This window comes from Acromyrmex echinatior, chromosome 6 (assembly GCF_024713525.1).
Source record: "Acromyrmex echinatior isolate Ae372 chromosome 6, ASM2471352v2, whole genome shotgun sequence".
In the NCBI taxonomy this organism is placed as follows: Eukaryota; Metazoa; Arthropoda; class Insecta; order Hymenoptera; family Formicidae; genus Acromyrmex; species Acromyrmex echinatior.
Window position 1 is genome coordinate 3,773,698 of NC_141857.1, and position 25,356 is coordinate 3,799,053.

General features: G+C 37.7%; 2 protein-coding genes across 10 annotated transcripts in view; one reads left to right on the forward strand and one right to left on the reverse strand.

Moving 5' to 3' along the window:
* LOC147909273 (uncharacterized) overlaps window positions 1-24,314 on the reverse strand; it is a 164,035-nt gene extending 139,721 nt beyond the window's left edge. Inside the window, exons 1-2 of one of the 5 annotated variants that reach the window (XM_087407071.1) lie at window positions 8,565-24,311; window positions 7,308-8,143 (exon numbers count right to left, since the gene is read on the reverse strand). In XM_087407071.1, the coding sequence (XP_087263197.1) occupies window positions 8,118-8,143; window positions 8,565-8,745 (207 nt within the window). In that variant the 5' untranslated portion in view covers window positions 8,746-24,311 and the 3' untranslated portion in view covers window positions 7,308-8,117. Of the gene's footprint in view, window positions 1-7,307; window positions 8,144-8,564 lie in introns of those variants that run through there. The other 4 variants (XR_015545370.1, XM_087407068.1, XM_087407067.1 and 1 more) reach the window with 4 other exon arrangements.
* grh (grainy head) overlaps window positions 1-25,356 on the forward strand; it is a 128,992-nt gene that overhangs the window by 65,846 nt on the left and 37,790 nt on the right. The window lies entirely within an intron of this gene.

Below are 25,356 nucleotides of genomic sequence, written 5' to 3' on the forward strand. Positions count from 1 at the left end.
ACTCCGCAGTCCTCCTTGTCAACTCGAGTGTCCCGACAGCGCAAATAATAAATATAATCGCGACGAGTTCGAGCGAACGAAGAGCGATCGGTCAATGATCTCGGCGATCTTAACTGAAGCAACGATAGAAAGCACATCGGACCGAGGATGAAAAGTTACTGCATCACGAAAGTTCATGCAACACTTTCGCAGGCAATATCCAAGTATCATAATTTCATAAATCATAATTTATATATAGTATTAAACAGTAATATCCTATGAAATCGTCACGTAATATCCATGGATGATCTTAAGCGACGTTTACAGAATTTTCTACTGTATCGTACCATCGTATCATACGTTGCATGATTCGACGAGGGAAATAGACACGTCCAATTCGACGCGTCGAGCATCGGACGCCTCTCGACACGGCGGTTTTACGATCGTTGGTCGAACAAAATCGAGCGTGGCCAGAATCAACGGCCGCATCAGCCGTTCCATATGCGCGACGCGCTATACTGACGCTGTCACGGTAATTACTTCTTGTCTCTTCTTGCTGCGCGTACGCGGTTACCTAGGAAATTGCGTTAACACCATCGCTCATTCTTCCCCTATCTTACGCCATTCGTATTACGTGTTCGCATCTTTTCCCGCTCGACTCTTCCTCCGCGTGCGAGCTCCTTACGCGTCTTTCATGCACAACGAGTAATCTACGCGCTACCTTTAGCTACACCTTGTCTTACGACGCGGAGTTTCTCTCTCGCGGTTATCCCGGTACATCCCGGCGATTTATATGGAAAAAGATGGGCGCGGAAGGTGTAGAAGAGGCGGGATGAAGGATAAACGCGCGGCGGAGAAAGGGACCGTTAGATGGACGAAGAAATATGGGCGGGAAACGGCAGAAATTGATATTTTTTCTCCCCCTCTATGAGGGAAAAAAACCGTGTTTAACGAGGAATGATTTGTCGGGACGTTTTGAATGATCACAGGCGCTACGCGTGGCTGATAGCCATGATATATAACCATCGTCGTGTTTTATGTACGCACCAATCGTCAGGATAAACGGTCGTTTAGAAAATTTTGCGTGTCTTCCTATAACAGCTGAAGACGTAGCGAAAAATAGTACTGCTTTGCTCCGTCGCGGGATAATTGAGGATGAAAAATTAATAAGAATTATGCGCAACCGAAGAATAAATTTCTACTTCTTGGAAAGCTCCTTGCGATAAGAATAAATCTCATCGTATTTCCTCGATCACCATCCGACATCACCATCTTATTTTGAAATTTACTTGAGGAAAATCGAGTCGCCGTTCAGCATCAATTGAAAGATTTCGCTTCCCGGTTGCTTCGTCGCAAAAATTCGTGATTAGATATGTCGTAAAAAATCTGATTACTCCTTCGAACATCTAAGAATTTCCCGGCGGCATGCCGCTGTAAGACTCTCTCTCTCGCGCGTCTCGGGATTTCCTCGCGGCATTTCGCGTTTCCGCCGGCGGATCGCTCGACAAAGCGCGGTATCATCGCGTAGATATCGAGGAAATGATAATAGGGAAGGCTAGGAAAGCCGAGGGAGAAATTCCGCGGGCACGCATAGATCGGCGTGGCGGTGAGCCAAGGGACCGTTAGCCTGACGGCCGCATAAGGCGAAGGAACGGCACAAATTGATATTTTTTCCCATGATAAAAAGTCCGCGTTAACGAGGAATGATTTGTCGAGTGGCCGGCGTGGTAGTGACGTAGCCGGCGGCTAGACGCGAGAATTATGACTGCGTAACGTATGCCAAGCCTGGTGAACGCATCCTTCCCTGCTTCCCGTGGAAGTTCCCGAGCATGTCCTCGCCGTATATTTTTCACGTCAACCCATTGAGCTAGATTGCCGAGAGTCTGGCTGGAATAAGTTACCCAGCTCATCGATTTATTATTCCTATGTACGTTTCGACGTATAATCGAACAGTCTAAAAAATAGCGGTATCTATATAGTTCTTATTGCGTTGGTGTTGTGAACACCAATATGATGTGGATTTAACACCATGGGTTTTAAAATTCACATCACGATATGTTGTGTTGAGATGAACGGTTTGAAATCCATATCATTGATATTAATACCACAGTGAAAATTATATAGACAATTAGACACCGCATGGGTGTTAAATCAACATTGATATTTTTTAGAACGATAAGAATCGTATACTTTTGCACTGTTAAATTCATAATGTTAAATTATATCTAATTTGAATTATTTTTAACTTTTAGAAAAAACAGAAGTTTATTTTTATTGAGTTTTTCTTTGAATAAAATTTGTTATAATTCATTATTTCATTGTATCTTTCGTTCAAAATATGACACGTTCAAAATATGTCACTAAAGAGTTTCTTTCCCATCTTGTAAAGGTGTTAATCATTCCTATAAGGTCGCCACTGCTCCTATTCACAGAATGCTTTCCATTTAGTGACACAAGTTGACACAAACGTTCTATTTTTCTTGGCATTCCACAAGTAACAAAGACAGAGTCGCACATTTTTTTTTTATCGACTTGTGTCACCAAATGGAAAACATCCAATATGTTATTAATTTAACTATTAGGTGTTGGAATTAATTCGTAGCGTTTTTAATGAAAGCATGTTATTTATTTCACATGAGCATTAAAAAATACATTAATGAAAGTACTTCCCATCACTTGTAAAACGCTACGAATTAATTCCAACACCTAATAAAATCTAGTTTATTACTTACAAAATGTGTATATTAATATGGACGTTGTTTACTTCGAAATTAACTACAGAAATGGATTGATTTATATTTTGATACACTTGGAAGTTAAAAACAAAGTTTTATTTTCGAAGAACTGGAAAGTATTTTTCGCTTCTTTGATATCTACCCATGTAAGCCGTTCCAGTATCATTTTATTTCAATGATAATAATTTGGACGAGAGATATCGTTCCTTAACTTTTTTTCAGATATATCGAATATTTGAAAAACCGAGACACGAGTTGAACGTTTGTTAAGATAAGAATATCTTTTTCGAAAAACAAGGCTTTGCCATCTACTTATACTCTCGATCCTTAAAGAAACGAGTACGAGAGATCGACGGCACCGTCGCGCAATGATGTATCGGCTGTGGAATCGGGCTAATGGAAGGTCGCTACAGAGAGATTAGTTAACGGACCACGGTTGTGTATATTCGGCATTATAATGCTTCGCTGAACTGGTTTCTGAGGGCCGCAGCTGGTCCATGTTCCGATCAGACGTAGGAATATCCTGACTGGAATCCGGAGCATGTGCGACGTCTTGAAGGATCGGATTCGATCCTTCGAAGCGGATAATGTTACGCACCGTGGAAATCGACCGATAAGAGAATTCATTTAAATTACGTCACTGTGAACTGACTTGTGAAATTTTAATCCCTGATCTTCAACCAAATAGGCACAAAATCCATCAAGTTAAAATGTAAAACAAATATGTAAAGCAACAAGATATGTAAAGCAGCATGTAAAGATAATCTTAATACTGAAATTGATGTAAAAAAAATATTATCTTTACTTTGTCATAATTTTTCAATGTTGCAAAATAAAATGTTGCAAAAAGACGGATTTAATAAATCATTTCAGTCTTAGTACGTATTCTAATAAATATTTTTTTTCTTGTTTAATAAAATTGTTAACTTCATATATTTTAATGTTACACAAACTACATTATATTCATTTTGCTTGTTACTCGAGGATTGGCTGCTATTTTTCAGTGAATAAAACCTTGAAATAATTTATAAACCACTCGCGTTTATATTTCATATTACAGGAGAGACATAATGAGTATAACTGGCGAATCGCGAGTTTCTCCCGCAGTGCACGTGGGCGGTCGCGGATAATAATACTGCCGAAAAATGAAAACGACCGTCACGAGCGGAATAAATCTATCTTAAGAGAGAGACGAGCGAAAATTACAGACCGTCGCGAGGCATTACGACTGTGGCCCCGATATGAGGCGGATAATTTTCGGGTATCTGAAGTTACGTTTTTCGATGCAGGGCGTATCGCGAAACAAATTGACTGACACTGGCCCATTAAGAGTACCGCGCGAAAACGTTTCAATCTGACAGGCTGACTTTCGATAACGATAGCCTATCGGCCGAGGTACAGACCCACGAATTTACGAGAGAGCGAACCTCCCCCTCGATCTCTCCCACTGTCTGTGGTACGCATCATCGTATGATACGGTACCAATAATTGTTTCGCTCCGTGCGTTACCGTTTCCGACGAAAGTTAACGAGCTTAACGATCTTCGCTCTGAGGCGCGCGAGATTGTTCTCTCCCGATGTATTTACGATGCCCTCTCGTACGCAGCTCTCGTACGCACGATGGCACGATTAAAGGTACATACGTAATGCGCGACGTGATAAGTGGTGAGTACCTTCTGTTAACGATCGAGCAATTTTGTAACATCCTGCCGGGCGACGGCGACGAGATGGTCGCGCCCTCGCAAGCCATAAATTGGGAGAACTCTCCCATTCGCAACTCTCCCGTACGGGGCGAAAAAGGCGCGGATCCGCGTCATCGTAATGGCCTACTAATCGCGCTGCTCGAGAAATCGATACACGTAATTCGTAACAAATCGCACTACGTATTGACTATTGGTTTACCTCTTATTGTTGTCTTATTCTGATTTTGTTACTGATAGGTTAATTGCCTTTGTAATGGCAATTTTGCTGACGTCTAATCATTTGCAAGCTACTATTGTCTATTGTATTTATATTTATGTTAATGGTAGTCTGTTGTATTTTATGTCTATTACTCTGTTGTAGTCTTTTTCATATAGCTTTGTAATAAACTAAATTAAATTAAATTAAATTAAATTAAATTAAATTATATTGCTTAGGTATACTGACGTTTCTCGTGCGCGAACATTTGTCAGATGCAGCTGCGACTTATTACGCAAAACGCGACGCGACTAACTGCTGCACGGCCGGAATAAATCTACAGGTCGAAAACGAATAACACCCACAAACTTTCAAGAAAGGTAAAGCACGGATAATGATTCCGAGACAGAGAAACACTTCGTGTCCGTTCTATACTCATAAATCCGTTTTATACACTGAGAAAAAAAAGTTGTCTACTTGAGTAAATGCATTTAACTCATAGTGATTATTTAATTCAACTATTCATGTATTTAAATTAAATCTACGTGAGTCATGTCAACATCTTATTTGTCTGAATTAACAAATATTTGCTTGACAGTCTTGAAGGATGTAACCGCTATATTTAGTTGAATTAACTATTATTTTTTTGAAACAGCAACTTTATCTCAGTGTGGTAACGTAATAAATGTAGCGTAGCAATTTTGCAAGCTCGAACCGAACTTAACTGTTTCTGAATTATTTGACGTTCTCAACTTGTATATCGCGATATTGAAGCATTCACATGAGATATTATTCAAGAAACGTATCATCGAAGATTACTGCAATTGTGCGGTCCGCCGATTCTGCTTGAACTTTCCTCCAGTAGTGAGAATGGAATATAGTCATATTACGTAATAATCTTAAATATGCTTAAACGATTGACTTTTGCCATGGTGACGATAAGGATGACGGAGATGATCTTGCATGTCTATCGTATCTGCTATTTCTATCGCGCAAACGAAATCATTAAGCTTTCGCCGATTTGTGTATTCAAAGACGCATAAAGCGTAATATATTGGCCAGTAAATTTCATCATGGTAATGGCTAAACAGGCTAATAATTATCGATACACTGCGCAATTAACGAGCTACTTTTCCAAAGTGATTGCAATATTGCACTCTGCGAGAAATATGCCGAATGTAGATCGAATTACGAAAATGAGAGGCAAGTTTAAGTATATGGAAAGTAATTGCTATAAATTGTCTAGTCTAAGATTTACGTGAAACCCAAATTTATGAAACTTGTCCTGCGCACAAAATAATTTCATTTAAGAAAATATAAAAAACATATTTACATTTGAGATATTTTGCAATCATATATTTCATGTCTAAACTAACAGGTAAAAAAATAAGATAAAGATGTTATATAATTCATAAATTAAAATATAATAATTTGATTACACAGTTCAATGCAAATCAATGAGACATATAAAAGAAACATTTTTCTATTCCTATGATTGTTTCACCACACTTAAATGTTATCGAGGATGTTATAGGTTGACACATACATATTTATTTACATTACATAAATATTTCAATCAACGTTTAAATAAACTATTATTATTCACGAGAATCTCATGAAAAATAAACTGCAGGCCGAAGCAAACAAAAGTTGTTTATAAGCAATAATCAATTGAAGAGCGAAGCTGTCACTTTTATTCTAGACACATCTTAATATATGCAAATTTCATTGTGGCCTCGGAAATTCGACTCGGTGATATATAAATGTCGCGAGGCGATCATTAAATTTTCGCGACGTAAGATATAAAACGGTCGTAAAACAGGCAATCGTAAAAAGCTCGAAGCAATTTTAGACCTCTACCTGCTGCTATTAATTGGCTAGACAGATTTTAGCGCGATGCAAATGCCAGAATAATATCATCACGATTCAATACCGAATTCATAATTATGAATTCGTAATGCATGCCGGATGTTAAAAACGCAATCACGAGAAACCGTCGTGACAATTGTTATCGAATTGTTATAGAAAAAAAATAAGAGATCGATTTATTATTCATTCGAATCCGTATTTCGGCTGCTGATCGCTTGTCGAAAGTTGCAATGATTATCGTCACCCAATTTGCATTTAGATACCTACTATTCGAAATATTTGCAATTCAGCACCGTGTTATAGATTGACAAATTAGTTGAGATTACCGTTAATTTTAGTAGAGGACTTGCATAATTATTAGTATATATTAAATTTCATTAATAAAAAAAAGTATGAAAATTGGTTTTTTATTTGTTATACAATATCTATAAATTTCTTGGTCCACAAATCTAAAATATTTATTATCTGATTTTTGTTTTAGAAAAATTTGCTGATCTCTGTTATAAATTTCAAAATTGAGAAATTTAATACAATCACTTCTACGACAATGAGCTTTCCATTAACGTTATCAATTATGAGCAATTTAACCGTGTATAACATGGAGATATTTACATTTGTAAGATTACCATTACAATTAGTGATAGTAAAATATGATAAAGTTGTTAAACAATAAAATGAATATTTTTATTTATTATACATTATAATGTAATTTCATATTTCTTTAACTTTCTCATTAAAAAATAATATAGTTGGCATAAACGGAAAATCAATTAAAATGATATACTTGACGACGAATATGTTAACTCGGCGTTACTAGAATCAAAAATATATAACATGATTATATTGTATGCTAATGATAAAGAGAGATTTTCTTAAATATCTTAACCTAAGTTAAGAATTTATATCGTAATAACTTGAAATCTTTATAAGTCTACTCTTATTCCACTAAACTTGTTGTATACGATTCATCTTTCCTCTTCTTTTTCTCCAAAATTGAAGAAAAAAAAGAAAAGCTGAATAATAAAAAGTTGAGTTAAAAAAGTTTTAATTAAGTTTGGATTATACAACTAAATTGATATGAGATTTAAAATCATTTTATTATAACGACAAACGCAAAGCAACTTTGAAAATAACATTATATTCTTAGTATCTGAGATTTGTCATAAAAGTGACCCTACAGTCAATAATACTGTCGATGTTACTGATCAATATTATTAAACGTGTAGGATCGTGAACAAAACTCGATTCTCCTTCGCTGTTTCCAGGGGCCCAATTCTGTACACGTCTACCAATTGTTGTCAATGTCGTTATGTATTATTAGGCAAATATTTTGTATGATAAACAGGCTGCGTAAGGACATCGACAACTTTCAATAAATGTATATAGAATAGCACCTCCAGTTTTCTCCGACTTAAAACAACCGGAGATTCCATTTAGCAGATCTTCCAAAAGATCGACTGCTACTTTCAAAATTGTTACTATTGTATTGTAATTTTTTCAAAAAACGTAAAAATATTTTCCATTAACCGGAGAATCAAAGATTCGTTAAAAAAAACTCAAAGCCTATTCTACAATGTATTTTTTGTTTTCTGTTTTCTGCTTTTTGCTATTGTTTTACATCTTGTCTTTTTGCTCCTTATCCGATTTTTCGTTTTATATCACCTGAAATAAAAATTAACGAACTTCGAAAGAAACAAGAAGTACATAGCAAGAAATACAATATTGTCGATAAAAAGGAGAATTGCAAAGGAGAAAAAAGCAAAAGGTAAAAACAAAAAACAGGAAACAAAGAGCACATTGTAGAAAAAAAATAGGCTGAGATCTCTGATCGAAAATAGAACAACCATGTTTCCGCTGGCCGATTTTCAACATATATTAGATTAACAATTAATCTCGATTCTAATTTTATATATGATGTTATAACTCTAATTCTTAGAATTAGAATACAATAAAGGAATAAGTTAAATCAAGATTACAATTAATCTTACATTAATGGAATCAGGTCATATATAAAAATAAGGTTAGGTTAAGAACAAGGATAATTTCCAAACACGTCAATTTTCTATATTCTCTGTCTACTTACTTATATCAGAAGTCGAATTTGGCTCGAGCGACGACCCCGGATTACGGATTCGGACGAGTCGATAATCAATGGATCCGTCGGAAATCAAGTCCGGTGTCCCAGGAACGTCCTCCATCGGCCGACGAGTTTCGAGATACGGGAATCGGGTTTCGTGGCCGAGCGGGGGGCCACGGTCGTTCATCGTGGAATCGCGTTCAATCGCGGCCTTGGCAATTCAATCCCGACGCGCACCGTTTCACCGCGACGAGACTCCATTAACTACTGCCCGGTTTCACCGACTCGGAAGACTCTCACATATACATTCGCAGGGGCAACGATGCGGCGTATCTGACTGAAGCGCTTCTAGGTTGGAATGCTCGGAAACACGAACGTATGTACACACTGATCACATGCTTAGAACGTGGAATAAAGTATAAACAGATCGCGGCGATGTATGTTGCTTTCATAGTCGCGTTCCTTTCGTAAATACATGGTACGCGGGATAAACAAATCACCTCATCGCGTGCGTCGCGTCGGAACGAACACACCGCCGGACGGCGTGACATTGTATACATGTTGGATTTGCGTACGTGTGCTTGTGTGCGTGCGCAATGGCGACTGATCGTAGACGGAGAGGCCACGCTATACAAGTAAATATGCGCTACACTACGTGCACGAACGTACATACATACATAGCGGGCGCGGTGCCTATAATGGACATGTAAGCGGCGAAGCAGGTTCCATTCATTCATGTTCGGAGCGCACTAGTGACCTATCCGCTTACAATTTCCCACTTGCCATCCTCTCTGGGTGCCGCACGTGGCTGCCACCCGTGTCGCTCAATTTTTAATTCTCCAACTGTCGCAGGAATGATCATTGTAAGACACCCGCGTGTTCCTCTCGATCAGACAAAGCACGTTCCACTTAACGTTCGTTACGCTCGCGAGTATCATTTCATCCTTATTTCCTAATATCATTTTTTTCCGAAAATGATAAGGATGAAATGATGCTCGCGATCATTGCGAACGTTGAGTGAAATGCACTCGGAGTGATAATCAAAAAGAGAGAAAGAGAGAAAGAATTACTGCTTACTAGCGCTCTAGGATGAAAACGAACTCTCTCCTCAAATGATGAAAACAAGTGTATACATAAATATAATATTACAGTAAATTTGATACGTAAATATAATATTACAGGAAATTTTAAACAACGTAATATTATATGAGAATCGGAAAAAATAAATGGAAATAAAATAAGAATGAAAGAGAGAGGGAGAGAGAGTATTTATCCTGAGATCACAATTGAAAATTTACTATACTTTATATGTGCGAGAATGCACCGCGCGTAAAAATTAAAGTGAGAGGACAGCACATGACTGATATAACGCACGATAGTGAAGAGAATTCCGTTTCTTTGCAGTTTCACTAAAGATTTACTTCAAATTTTACAACCACACAACCACACAAATTCAGTACACATAAATAATTATCGCAAAATATTCGATACAATCACCTTTTCCGAATTATCTTAGTAATAGAAGTAATAGAAAATTGCGGCGATTTTCTCGGCGGTTCCCACGTTCGACACGATATAATAGCGAGACTCCGAACACTAAGAGAAAGAGATCGGCGACGATCGGTGCACATATATTGCCTTCGTGCCTGGGCTCTCTTCTTGATAAAATCCAATAGAATTTTGCCACAATTGTAATTTTTGCGTGGCATTTGTTGTATGAGATTGATTGGCGCCTCGGATTCTTTTCTAACGATGTTCGACGTAACAGGCATGCGCGACAGAAAATCCGCGCGTGGGATTGGTGACCGCGCGTGACGTGTTCGTCGGAGCGCTGCGCTCGCGCGCGTGATTGAATTGTTCTCGAACCTTCGATGGTCCGTTGCCGTTGTCTGTGTGTGTAACGAATTAATTTGAAATGAAAAAAAACGACAAATTGGTAGCTTTAGCGAGAATTAAGATCGTGCTAGAGATGAATTTACAAATTCATTTCATGCACACGTCCAACAACAATTACTGTTAATCAAACGAAAGAATTATTACTTTTTTAACGATCTCAAATAGAGATTTATAAAAACTCTAAATTGTACAAATCTGCTTTTTCGCTCATTATATAAAATTAAATTGACATATTTAATAAAATTGGCATTTTAATAAAAAATTGACATATTTCATATACAATTATATATGAATTGAATTATTTGCTAAATAGCAATACTTGAAAAAATGTCGAGAAAAAAATGTTATATACGTAATTGACATATTTTATATATAATCATATATAATTGTATATGAAATATGTCAAATTTTTATATAATTTTATATAATGAGCGAAAAAGCAGATTTGTACATCGCATCATCTAAAATGTGGTATAACGCGTCTAAAAAAAGAATTTTTTCAAATATAGAAGTAACTGGGTTTCAAAACAAGTGATTTTGTCACTTCGTCCTTCCTCTTTTTCTTGCCAAATAATCAAATTCTATGGAACATTATGCAAGAGTTTTCTGTTTGAAGTGTCTGTCGTCATCGTTAAAAATTCAAGATTAAAAGCGATAGATAGACCACAGTGTTATTCTGCGTATATAAAATATTACCAACGGCCATGCGTTTGTACTTACGTGACGAAAAGGTATAATATTCACATTTCTCGAATTACGAAAAAGAAAAGGAAAGAACATGTGCATATTTCTCAAACTCCGACACGAAATATATACTTTCATCTACCGCTGATATTTATTCTGATTGGACCGATTTATATGCCTGGCATTGACGGTTGTATTACGCGGGAGAATATTATTATACGCGTGACAATACAAAAGACAAGGGAGAGACGACTGGTGTTGATAAGGCAATCCATGATCGTTAAGGGCCCATCTGCAAGGCAAGATTAAAGACCTTCGTCAATAGTCAGACACGTACGAGATCTCTAATTTCGATATACTGCTCGCAAGTCTCTAGGCATTTGTCATCTCGACGAGAATGATGTAAAGATAATCCTCCCCGATGCAGTAGCCGAGGCTGTTAGACTTGGAAATTGAAACACGGCCTGAATTGCGTAAGCGTGCCTGAAAAACTGCAGAAGGCGATTACCTGCTGCGACAATCTACGATGTTACATGCTCCCGCGAGGGAAAACATATTAAGAAAAGCTCATATATGTGTGCGATTCTTTGATGAATGTACGCCTGCGAAAATTACCATATGCATCATAGATTCATACGTATAAATATAATTAAAAGAAATTTATATCTTCAGCAAGATCCTGTCTCGAGAAGGAACGTATTTTAATGGTCGAGATGTCTGTTAAGTAACTTCAGCTTTCATCTTGACGTATGCAAATGCGCTCCAAATTGCATTCAAATTGAGTCGTCGGATCTTTAAAACCACCTGGTACACGTATACATGTACAGGGTCTGATAATTGTTTCGACGGAGTTCGTGGATATGTAGAGCGGACTAAACTGAGACGGGAAGTCCTTTATCATTTTATAATTTTCGCAATCGTTAACTTTGCAGTTTTTCTGTAAGTATAGTATTTGAGTAAAAAATTAAATTGAAGACCAACTTTTAGCAATTAATATCTTGTTATCGAAAATGAATTGAATTCCGAAAATTGCAAAATGGTAGAGGACATGTCCACGAACTCCGTCAGAACAATCATCAGACATCCTATATACATCAAAATATCTCGGATTCCTCGCGCTTCCTTTCATTTGCGTATTTTTCGACCATTTTAGATTCGACTTTTTCTCATAATTTATAACTTTATAAAAACTGGAAAGAGAGAAAAAAAAGGGAGAGAGAGAGATAAAAATGTCGAGACAGAGATATATGAAATAAAAATAAAAAATTATGAAATTAAGATAAAGAATCCCAAACTTAATAACACTCGATAGGGACATTAAAAATTTTTTTTTTTTTTTCAAAAATCCTGTCTCGTCGAAATCTTTCTTTCGCAAAAAATACTGCGAACCGCTCGCGTTTATCTTAATGCAATTCCGACCGAGAGCCATATCGGGTCGCATTATCAGAGAGATGATTTTTTTTTGCGTGGTAGGGACTTCCTGAAACAAGAGATGGCTTCTTGCATCGACGTCGGCATTACGCGGCACCGACAATACGCTCGCAGGAAGATGGGGGGAAAAACACGCGACGCAATGCACTTCGAGCGATCTTAAATGAGCGGTCTCACGTATCGAATCACCTCGGGCAATGCTTCACCGGGCCTATCCCCGGGTATTTCTTCTTTTTTTTTTCTCTCGCCCATCTTTCCGTCGATCGCTACCACTGGGTAGCGCTTCTTTCCTGCCTGCCGAGCCGCAGGATACGCGCGAGTCAGTTCATTGAATTATTTAATACGAGAAGACGAGCACACAAGAGATACGCGCGCCGAAGCTGATTGATCGCTATAAAGGTACGCACAATGGCCGAACGAATCGCGATTCAACGACCGCACTTACAACAGTCAGTTTTCAGGCTACTTTTGCATCAAACGTGGCGAAAGGGTGCGATCATGACTAAGGTCGGAGGCACTCGTTTAAAATTAGCTGTCTAAATTAGCTGAACGCTACATGTTCAAGTTCATGCAAATTTCGCATTTGCGATTTTTGCGATTTTTGCGATCCAAAAGGCAGGAAATAACTGCCTTACTTGTAAACGAAGGAAATTCCTTTGCGCTATTGCGAAAATGATCGATTTTATTTACATACATCGCTGACTAAAAACATTTACCGCAGCACTAATTATAATGATCGTTTACGTCGTGTATAACGATTTGTTTATATTTATTTATCTCAACGCGATACCAAGTCTAGCGGTGGTCGTCGTCATTGGCATCGTACACGTGGAGACAGATAATTATACTGATGATTATAAATGCACGCGCGGAGAGCTTGCGCGTGCATCGACAAATACTGTAGCTTAGCATAATTTATCAATATCAGTAAATCACTCGTGCTATTTATAAGCTATAACATAACCGATAAAAATAATATTACGACGGTAGTTTCTCGGCTGGTCTTGTGGAACCGAGGACTTGGATCGTCTGCGTTCACAGTTCTCGGAGGAGACTCGAGATGTGCTAATTAGGGTCTACGCTGTGCCCAATTAATACCCCGCTCTTTCGGTCTCGGGGAATAATAACTTTTCACAACACAAGCGACTCTCCTCTGGCAATGTACGTATCTGCACGAGACGCACAACAATGAGAGACAATGGACAGCCTTTTGTTGATTGTACCAAGGTTTTTCGTGGCGCATAGAAGTGCAGAGAGGTGTGAAAGAGGATAATAATATAGAGTTACTCTAGCCACGGTGCGGCGCGCGCTTTACCCCGCGTCGTCAGGGAATATTTCATATCGAGTATACGCTCTTCTCCTTGGCGTCCCTTTCGTCTCTTTCTTTTCCGCGTCTCACCATTCCTCTCTTCCCTTTTCCGCGCTTACCCACCCTTCCGTCCTTTTCTCTCCTCGCGCGATCTCTCTGCGAGACCTCTTTCCCCGCCTCTTTCTCGGTCCAGCGCCTCGCTGTTTTCGGTTCCGCGCGACGGGGCGTCCCATCCAGCGAGAGAGACTCGGCGGCATTATTTCCAAGTGGCGGGCACACTTTTGCACGCGCGAAAAGTCATCTCCGCGGGAGCCCTCGCAGGGGTCACGCGTCGTCGCATCGCCTTGTATCTTCTTCGTCATTTTCTTTCTCTCTCTCTCTCTCTCTCTCTCTCTCTCTCTCTCTCTCTCTCTCTCTCTCTCTCTCTCTCCTTGACGCGGAGAAATATGAGAAGACCCACTTCGTATGCAAGGACGGAAGACGCGTGAAGAGATTCGGTTGCGGCGAGATGTCGGAATTGCTCGCGGATAGCTTACTTTGTTGCAATCATTGTTCTCCGGAAGAATATACAGATTGAAACGCGAATGTCACGACGATCATGTATGAAAAAAATGATCTTGCGGTGATAGCGAAATATTATCTGGATACGAAAAATTAGCTAAAGTGGACTAAATATGATTAGCAAGCCCTGCGATATGTTTTGTATCTAATCAATATAGACAAAGATGGAATTTATATTTGAACCATTTGCCAAATTTATCAAGAAAGTCTCTCTGTAACGTTCAATTATTAATGACTGTAACTGTGATTCATAGTTAGCAGTGATCATGTTTGATTATGAGATCTAAATTTTCTTTTATATATTGTTAGAATATTGTTATAAATTCTACGCGCAGTACATAATTTTTTACCAGATACAAAAAACAATGATAATTCAAGTTGCAGCAGCAAAATATTTTTTGTCTGACATTCTATTAATTTTGTTACACGAAAAGGACGGTTCTGTTAAAGCATCGAAAAATTTAGACACAGATATATAAAAATAATGTTGTTAGACCATGAAAATAATTATGTAGATTGCTCAAATCAATTGCTAGTATGTTTTTGTAGCAAAAAATTTTTGTAGCATTGCTCATCATGCTTGAGATTCTTGTGTAACTATTGTCCATTAAAATTATTTTCTAAACTCTGTATCTAGCTAACTTTTTAAATACTATTACAAAATCATTTTCTTTCCTTGATCTTTTATTAAATTAATCTAGTATTTCTATTTACCACACCAAAAACTTGTTTTTATACTTCTAATGAGTTGCGAAATAGCTGTTTGACAGATTTCTCTCACTCTTTCAAGAAGGCATCAACGTATATTATTTTATATACTTCATCACACGCATACGTTGCAATTAAAACTGCAGTTAATTAATACTCTCCTGACGTTTGCATCTACCGCTATTTTTAACGACGCGCTTCTCTTTCATGCGCCTCATCATATGCGGATATACTTTACAACTATGGACTCGTAGAGAAATTAAAAATTGAAGATTACGGGATTCTTCTCTCTCGTTTCTGCCATATCCTGTTATCTCTTTCTCACTTATTCTGTTCCATAACTTCACGTCTATAAATAGATATTTAAATTAACTTTGAGACAAGTCAGTCGCCATTCATCTGATCGAAGGCGAATCTGTCTTGCGACCTTTGAATTTTTTTTGTCACGTCACTACTCAAAAGGTCAGAGGCATCTCGATGGCAATATGGAACGCGTCATTGCATTCGCGTAACTCAAGTGATGTTTCAAAAGTGATTGATTTTAATAACACATCAATATGTATAATTTATTAATTTAAAATCAGAGTTACTAAAATTCTTGCACGGAAAGAACGAATTTCGCAAAAATTTTAAAATTTTACTGGATATATATCTGAAAATAATTTTGTTATAGATTATTAAAATAATTATATTGGAAACTAAAAGAATTATAAACAATGCATAAAGTTTTATATTTTACAGTTTTCAACAAAAATTGTTTTGGCCAACAAAGCTATTTTTAGATTTGTATCCAACAATATTTTAAATCTCTCTCGAGCAAACTCGTTCTCTTCATGTGCAAATTTAATATCTTGTGTGTATAGTTTTATATCTCTTTTTACTTTATTAATTATCCGAGTTACAAAAATAGATTGATGGTTTCCTAAAGAAAAAAAATTACGTTACAGTTTTCGATATTTTTACGGTGTACTTTTCTGTATTTTTTATTACACTGTTTAAATTAATTTTCTTAGTTTTGTCGAGTCAAGGACCGATTACGCCAGTGCGTACGCGTATCGACGAGACGCGATTCGCGATATGAACAGCGATAACGGATTATCTCGTTTCTTCCGCGGGTGTGCGCGTATGTTAGGCAATGCTAATTGTTCTCGTCCTGTAGCGGGTAATTTTAAAGCGATGTAGGAAGTCTAGGGCGTCGCTTATCCTATCGCCAATGGTCATGGTGGGTAAGCACGTTCGTTCGTTCGCTCCTAACCCTCTTTGGGATAGTTCAGACGACGCGGCCCTCCCGAGGGGTCTTTGAAACCAGAGCCAGGAGATATGGAGTACATTGAAAGGACAGATAACGGCCTAGCATTATGCGTCTCCGTGCAATGTCCGACTCCGATAGCCCGAGTGAACAACTGAGCAAAAATTCCCGGACACCATAATGGGAGCCGCCTAAAAAGACTAATGGAGCTAAGACTAATCGATTATGCAAAGTATAATCGTCGTATCATTGACTAATCATTTTCTTATTCGTCGAATAAGTCCTCTGCTTTGTTTCTGCTTTTCAGTTCTGCAAAACAGCGAAAAGAGACAGCGATATTCTACATAGATTATTTATTCTAATAAATTATCTAGTATAGTATCTCTGTGAAACTGGTCGCAAAAATACAAATACTTCATTATTTAAGTAATATACTGAACAAGAGTCGTATTTGAGGTTTTCTCGATTGGAGTGATGTAGAACCTTTATATTATATTAGCTTATGCTCTTTTTATGATATCACCTGAATTTTTTTACCGTTGCTGCTTAAGCCCTTCTTAATATTCGGTATTCAATCATCTCAGTTATCTTAACTACGTATGGCATTAAAGGGTACCCTATTCTGGGGCGACTGCAGCTGCATACCTGCCGCTCGATCTCGCGACAATTTTGCATCCGAGCGTATCGCGTGCATGCGCGATGTCATCCACCGTGAGAGAATACCTGTCGGACGCGGTATCTTATCCGCGGAAAAACAAAAAACAAACACTGAGCCGGTGCCCGGTGATTCGCGACGAAAAAAAGACGGATCAAGGGGGATCTTCGATCCATCAAAGTCAACCCGAGAAATGTCGCCGTTCCCCTTCCTCTCTCACTTCTGTCACCTCCGATCCGGCTGCGGGCCATACGATCGAATTTTTACAAGCGTGTCGAATGTCCTCGAGGAATATATTATCCACCCTGGAGATTACTGCCAGCCGTTGCATTGACACTCATCCTGAATTCGTCAATCCTGAGTGTGGAAATCATTCTCTTTCTAGATTGTAATCTTACGTAATAAAAGCCTTCAGTCTTAAAGTATTTTTTTCACAAATATTATTCAAATGATTTTCTTAATCATGATAAATTAATATCCTGATGACAGAATATTAATATAAATATTCATATAAAGATATCTAAGTAAATGTTATTTTCCTTTAGAAATTGAATTAAAAATTATTATATCAAATACAAGATAAGATTGCTTCTAATTTAATTCCTTGCGAAAGGAATGAATATGGAATGTACGCTTTTCGACATTTCTCGTAAATAATATATATAGATGGAAAAAAATTTAATTGACCAGAATTATTGCATATTAAAACATCGATGCAAATATTTCAAAGAAACGCGATGTTGCAAAGGCCCGTGTTGTGCGTCCAAACAAACTAAAGACTTAATTCGCGTGTCGCACATGTATAACCGCACCCGTACATTAAAAGCCGTCGTAGAGACATTTTGCCCTTTTTATTTTCATATCATTGGATGGTATCGCCGCGGCTACCGCCGGAAATGACCGATTATTCGCGCAGAGTCGCTAGAGTGAGGGAATAATGATTACAGAGCAATACACGACAAAAAGACAACGTGAAAAGTTCGAAAGTGCTGTTAGAACATGAGATTATCTTCTTGCCCGTAATATATGACTCCATAAAAGGATTGTTGCTTATTACTTAGTCGTGTAATCGCGGATCTCGTTTTTCGAACAGGCACACTCGAATCTTTGGCGATTTTTTTTATTTTCTTGTTGCAAAAAGGTATACTTTGAAAATCATTGGAAAAGCTAAGATAACGGAATAATCATAAATTAGAAATTATAACGGAATTTAACTAATTTTCTTGAAAAAGGTATCAGTTGAGGCAATTAATTAACATACATAAATATATATAGCTTAATCGACTTCCTCTATAAATAATAAGCCTAATTTTATAATTGAAGATTTTATCGTGTATTTTAATGACGTTAAATTTCTTCGACAAAGTAACATTCGCTCGAATACGTAAATGTACGCTAATCGTTTAATGAACCGAGAATGAATGCAGCGGACAAGAATGTTCAGTAATCTCTTTTACTTTGACTGTTTTCTCCTATCGGAGTTAGAAGACATTTCATGGGAAGATAAGAGCGCGCCATACCTATGCAAATACCTAAGAACATTGTTCTCGGATATTTGCATAGTTTCTAACTAACGCAACTGCATCTACTTAACTGTGGCGTCTAAAAAAGGTTACGTAGAGCACTTAACGCTGAGATATTGTACGCAGCAAAGTATCTGCCCTTTTACTTCTCTGCGTAGCTTGAAATGTCGCAATTGATATCGCCGTTCATTATTTTAATTTACGGAATAATCGTACTCCATACAAAGTGCAATACGCGCGCCATTGTGGAGCACCGGTTTACCTTCGTTTCTCAAAAATTTTCCGAGAAATCGATTAACCGCCAGATTTATATGAATTATTTTCATGAGTAGAGACATAAATCTCATGGTGAACTTAGTATGCATACCGTGCGGCCACCGGTCGAGTAAACGATGGGGACGTGTGATCGGACGAAGGCGATATTACTTTGATGCTTATCAAATTAGATGCGCGCCAGGGGAGTCTAATATTTTTACAAAAATTCTCCCGTGTCCAAGGAATTTTCCATGATCACGTGAATTTCGCTGCGCGTGATATTTTAAGACACGATTGTAAGAAGCATTCAATGCCGTTAGCAGTGTTCAGCTCTGTTACATAAGAGACTTCTTTCAGTAACAAAATCATAAAAATGAAAGACAAAAATATAGATACTCTGAATTTCTTGGAGTGAAATCTCACTCCAAGAAAGTTAAAATACTGCCACAATTGAAAAAGAGTGAAAAATTTGCACTCTTGAATGAAAGTGACAAATTTTCACTCTTTTGAAATGAGATTCACTCCAAAAGAGGAGTGAGATTTCATTTTTTTCAAATGAATCTTATTCCAAAAGAGTGAAAATCTGTTCTTATTCAAAAGTGCAAATTTTTCACTCTTTTTCAATAGTAGCGGTATTTTAACTTTTTTTGGAGTGAGATTTTACTCCAAGAAATTTAGAGAGTAATTTTATAAATATATTTTCATCGATATTTTCTAAATATATCTTTCTCCTTGTGCGTCCAGATTACGATGAAAAATTTCACGATTTCCTCTTCGGACTCTTTTACCCGATTGAACACGGTCGCGCTTTTGACACAGACGCGCCACGATAAAGTACGATGCCGACACAACTGGACTTTGTGTTATTCGGTCGGACGTGCGGCCGAGCGGAGGCGGCTTTATTGAAATGCACGTGAGAGATCACACGGGGTGGGTTCTCGGGTCGCGTGGACAACACTCTTATGGAATATTAAGCGCATTGCCCTCCATCTCCTTCGCTCGTTCTTCAGCGGGTCGTCTTTATCTTGGTCGAGCCTCGTGCATTCCACCTACCTGCAACCACTCGCGTATTGAGGTAGGTGCATAACGACTGCGTGCGAATCATGCCGACGGGGTCGTCCCGGCGCGACGCACGCACGCACGCACGCACCGTAACGTATGCCGACTGCCGACGCATGTCCGAGGAACATGCATAAAAGAATCGGTACGTACGTTCGTATGCAAACTGTTTGAGCGAACACGATCGCCACCATTCAAGACGGATGATCCTAATAACGGAGTAGATCGATCGGCTCAGACACGGCTATTCAATTGGAAATCCTGACGCTTGTAGCGAATAACGGATTAACTTTTTTTTTAAGAGAATATACGCGCAACAGATACGCAAGCATCGTGTGGTATCGCGATACTACTTTGGCGAGTATACATGTTTACGTAAAGATATGTTAATATTTATTAATTTCTTGACATTTGATAACTCGTTTTCCTTTTCTAAATAGCAACATTGTAAAATTATTACATATTTATAATGTTCTGGAGAAGAAGTAATTCTATTTTTATAAAATATTTCAAAATTACTTAATTTATGTATAACAAACAAGTTTTATTACTGAAGTTCATCATAATGTATGTTTGGAAACTTTGCGAAAGAAAAACGTTTTAATTAAATAACATTGTGACTAAATAAGGTACTAATAAGATTCGGTTTCGAAAATTTTGTTGAGAGAAATATCAATCCCTGATTCCGAAATCAATGCGAACTCAATGTTATCCGCATATATATGCAATATATATGCTTGTGTTCAAAAGACATTAAAATCTTTGGATTTATCAGTATCAGTCATGTAGTGACCACGAAGTGTCAAGAATTATGATAGATAGTTGGTATAAGACACACGAGCAGGCATTCTCAGGATTATATTCGAAAGATATCAGCTGATAGATCTTTTTGTCCGTTATATTAATCGATGGGAAGAAATCGATGTAATTTCCTCGAAGATACCTTTCGCGTATACTTCATTGCCGTAATAAAATTTTATCTGTCATAATGCAAACGAACCGTTGTAAAAGAAATTCCTCGCATCGTCCTCTTGCCCTCCATTTATCCGCGGAATACAAATTATCATCAATCTCTAAATATGCAGAATGCCTAGGGCTATCACATATTTTAGTAAGACGAATCGGAAATGAATTTTTTTCTACTTATCGCCACTATTAAATTTATAATCGAATTACATTCAAATCAGTCAAATTGTAATTTAAATTATTTTTTTAATCATTTTTATATAGGTCGCCATTGCTTCTATTAAATATGTCGTTAATTTAATTGCAATGATGGAGTTAAACAATTTAGTTCAAGAAAATGTATTTTTTTTTAACTCTAATTTATTATTTACTAAATGCGTACGTTAATAGCCGTTATTTATTTTAAAGTTAACCATAAAAACAGAGTGATTTATATTTTCACAAACATGAAAGTTAAAAATATAATAACAAAATATTATTTAACTCAAGGGATTTTAATTACAATTACTTCTTTAATACCTAATACAAAAATTCCATTTCTCGATTAATCTCAAATTAACTTTCGAAATTTGTTTTATTTTCAGACATTTTGAAAAGTTGATATTTAATAGGCTGCAACAAATTATAGTCCTTTACGGCAGCTGGGACATAATTACACGAGTTTATTATATCGAAGATAAAAACATTATCCGAGCTCATTCTCGAAATCATCGGCGCCGTCGAAATTACGCAATGCTTAAGATGCGACAGCGCGATATCCATCGAGACACAAACCTTAATTTCCAAGATATATCGCCATCTAAACACAGACATGTTCTCCACCGCGCTAATCGTGCCTGATACACCCCGGTAATTACTCATCCCGCGGTTTTAATGAAATCCGCTGTGATTTAACGTTAGATAGAAAAGTAGTATGCGCCACACGAACAAGCATGCGTACGAACTGAAAGGTGGACGGGAGGGAGGACGTGACGTACGGGGACGAAATCAAAGCACAAGCGAAAACCGGATGCGCAGGTGAAGTCTCAGTAATAGGGGTACTCGCAATTTACATATGTATCCACTAGCCTAGCATATACGTGAAGCAGTCCTTAGAGTGTATCCCCCGTACGAGACGAACGATGTACGTTCTATCTATCCCTCGTTCTTTTTTTCTTCTTTCCCCCATCTCTCTCTTTTCCGCCTTTACAAGTCTCCGTTCCTTTTTTTAACCTTTTACTCGTGTTACCTACCTAAGAAGTACACCGGTTACGTACAAGCAGCACGCAATGCGACACGATCCATGCTCGTATTATTCCGAAATTCGACCGTCAAGCGCGAGCTTCTTTCGATTCGTTGCCGCTTTTAGTTCTAATCGGTATTCGCCGGTCCAGTGAACTTATGTCCATTTCCATCAATGTAGATTAACTTTAATCTCGGTTCTACTCTTCTTCTTTTTCTTCTTCTTCTTTTCTGGTTCTAAAGATTAGAAAAAAGACAAAGAGTAAGTTGAAGAGATTAAAGTTAATCTACGTTGATGGAAATGGGCATCAGACATTTTCTTCAACTACATTGTGAAAAATGATTTATAACAAATGTCTTTCATATTATATAATTTTATGTTACATAGTTTTATTCCTCGGATTTCGACTTTCAAATTGGAAAAAAATTATTCAATTTTAAGCAAAGATTAATTTTTTTGTATATTGAAGTACTGGGCATCAAGAAAATTTCGGAACGAATATCGATTAACATCATGCGTGCGTTTTCACTTCTTCTCGAAAGCAACGGGCAACAATATAGCGGAAGTTTCTTCTTGCGGATCTTCAGGGCTCCATCAAGATGAAATTATGTATTCTACAAGTATTATTATGTCGGTTTCGCTCGAAATGCTTTAATGAGAGAACGATATTACGTCGAACATTTTATTCGATTATTTGCGGCATTACGTATACACGTCGGTTATCAATTATATCATATATTATAAGTTATTATTATTACAAGTTTCATTTAATAGGCAGTTTAGAGAGAAATCCCTCGAGTAAGGATATGATAGAAAGAAAGTTGCAAGATTTATTTCAAATTTCAGAAATAAATAATTGTGATAAATACACGTGGACGTGACATTACTACGAGATATAAAATTATGACAAGGAATCATTGTGTAGTTCTAGTGATAATTGATTTATAAATTATAATAAAATTATTAATATAAATTATTAATAAAATTAAGATAAATTTTTTTATTTACAATTAAAAATTAGCGAAATTATAATAGTTTCAATCTTTGAAGGAAATAAAAATTTATTGAAATCATTATAATTAATTTATCTATAAGCTCGTAAACGTAAGAATTCATTGCTAACGTCGAATCATAAAAATTTAACCAAGTCGCAAAGAAAAATATTGGAGAAATACTCGAAGAATAATTCCACGCCGCACGTGATCAATGAATACTATTAATACAACGGAGAGAAAATTCATAATGAAACGTACACGGGATGATAGTAAACAAGATGAAGATTGCACAGACAAGAAGAATATAGCAACGCGCTCGCGGCGCAGTATTTCATCGCCGTGAAATCTATGTTTGCATTTCGCCGGGAATGAAGTTTTCGCCTAGATGATCGCGCATAAATTCATTGTCTAGACGGTGCAGGTATGCCAGACGCAGAATTGCGGCTACGGAATCGACTACCACATTCACGCGCCTGAGATTTTTCCGCGCAAAAACCCACGTATATATGCACGTACGTCGGTGGTGCATTGAATGATCAGATCTTCGGTCCGTTCGTGCCTGTGCAAACAGCCGCCGAGGAAAATATTTGCACAGGATAACTCGGGTCCTCATTATCGGGGTGGCTGGTCTTTCTCTCTCAGGGACAACGGTTGTCCAGGTGTGCGAAGAGGAACGTAGAAGGAACACGTAGGTAAAACGAGGACGAGAAAGAGGGAGAGAGAGAGAGAGAGAGAGAGAGAGAGAGAGAGAGAGAGAGAGACGGAGGAAGAAAGGGTGGAAGGAGGGAGATTGATTCGACATGCATAAATTAGAGAGGATGAGCCTTTATTCCATAGCGCGACTCACGGGATCGGGATCGGGATTGGAATTGGGATGCACGAGAGAGGAGAGTATAAATTGATGACTGCAGGCAACAGGCAGGGGTTTATAATAATTAATCTTCGTACATGTATACGTATTTACGATGTAACCCTCCTCTCCTCCTCGTCCTTCGTCGCCCGTCTCCTCGTCATCTGCTCCGACCCGGTGGCAATGCGCGAGATTTCTTTCTCGATCCGCGATTAAGTTTATCCCTGACGTCCGCAGACAGGTGATGCGCGTATTGCAAAAAAGGCAAGCGTCAAAATGTAAATTTGGAAGTAAAAACCATGCAATGAATAAAATTCTGTAGCTTGGATTTAAAAAGCTATATTCGTACGCGCCATGTTAGAACCATAAAGTAACCATAAAGTAAGAATTGAAAGAAAAGATTGGCTGCTGTAGCAAATTAGATGGTAAAATATGGCATAGCATTTTTAATTGGCAATAGCGAATTGCAGTAGTCAATTTTTGATTGCGTTAGCCTATCTGCAATCAAAAATTAGCTGCTGCAATCAATTAAAAATACTTTGCCATATTCAGCCAATCTTTTCTTTCAGTGTAGGAATAAAAATTTAAGAATTCTTTCTTTTATCTGCCATTTCAATATTCGTAAAAAGTAGCTAAATGAAATCAGCCTGATTTGCCATATGACGCTTGAACTTTTTTCATTGAAACGCACGCTCAAGTACGTCTCATACGCGCACTCTTGTGAATCTTGTCGTCATTGATCGTCCCTGCAAAGCAGCCGGAAGGTATTACTTCGGCGGAAAGTAACGACTGATGACAAATATCCAGGTGGCTAAGCACAGAGTCGAAAGCGTGTACGTTCTCTCTCTTTTTCTCTCGCGCATGATGCGATTAGATATCACGATGTACGCGACGGCAATAAATTACCGGCATAACCATCCGCCGATGTGCGATGCACTTCCACCGTTGGTGGTCATTGCTAAATTGAAGAATCATCAGTGCGGCTTATGCACCGCGATTATCGCTAATTGATAAATTCGATGGGTCCGTTGTAATTTATTACATTCTACCGGGCCCGGTTATTTCTAACTGTTATCCTGCGGCACATTCATTACCACAGCCTTCGGGGGAAATCTTTTTCTATTCTTTTTTTATGCGACACGTTGCAGTGTCGCTTATGGTCGTCGCCAACAGCAGAAGAGAGAATTAGCTGCTCGATGAAAATTGTCGGCCGTAGATATATTATATACTTCCTTTTCCCAAGATGGATTTATAGAACATGTTGTTCAAGCGACATTGAAAGCACGAGTCCTTATATCTTTACTGAAGAGAGACAGTTAATTATTACACCTTCTATTAACTCACGCTAATTACATTTTACGTCGTATACCAAACGTAGTAATTTTGATAGACTTGTAAGTGATAATGCGTACAACTTAAACATCGTAGTAATTAA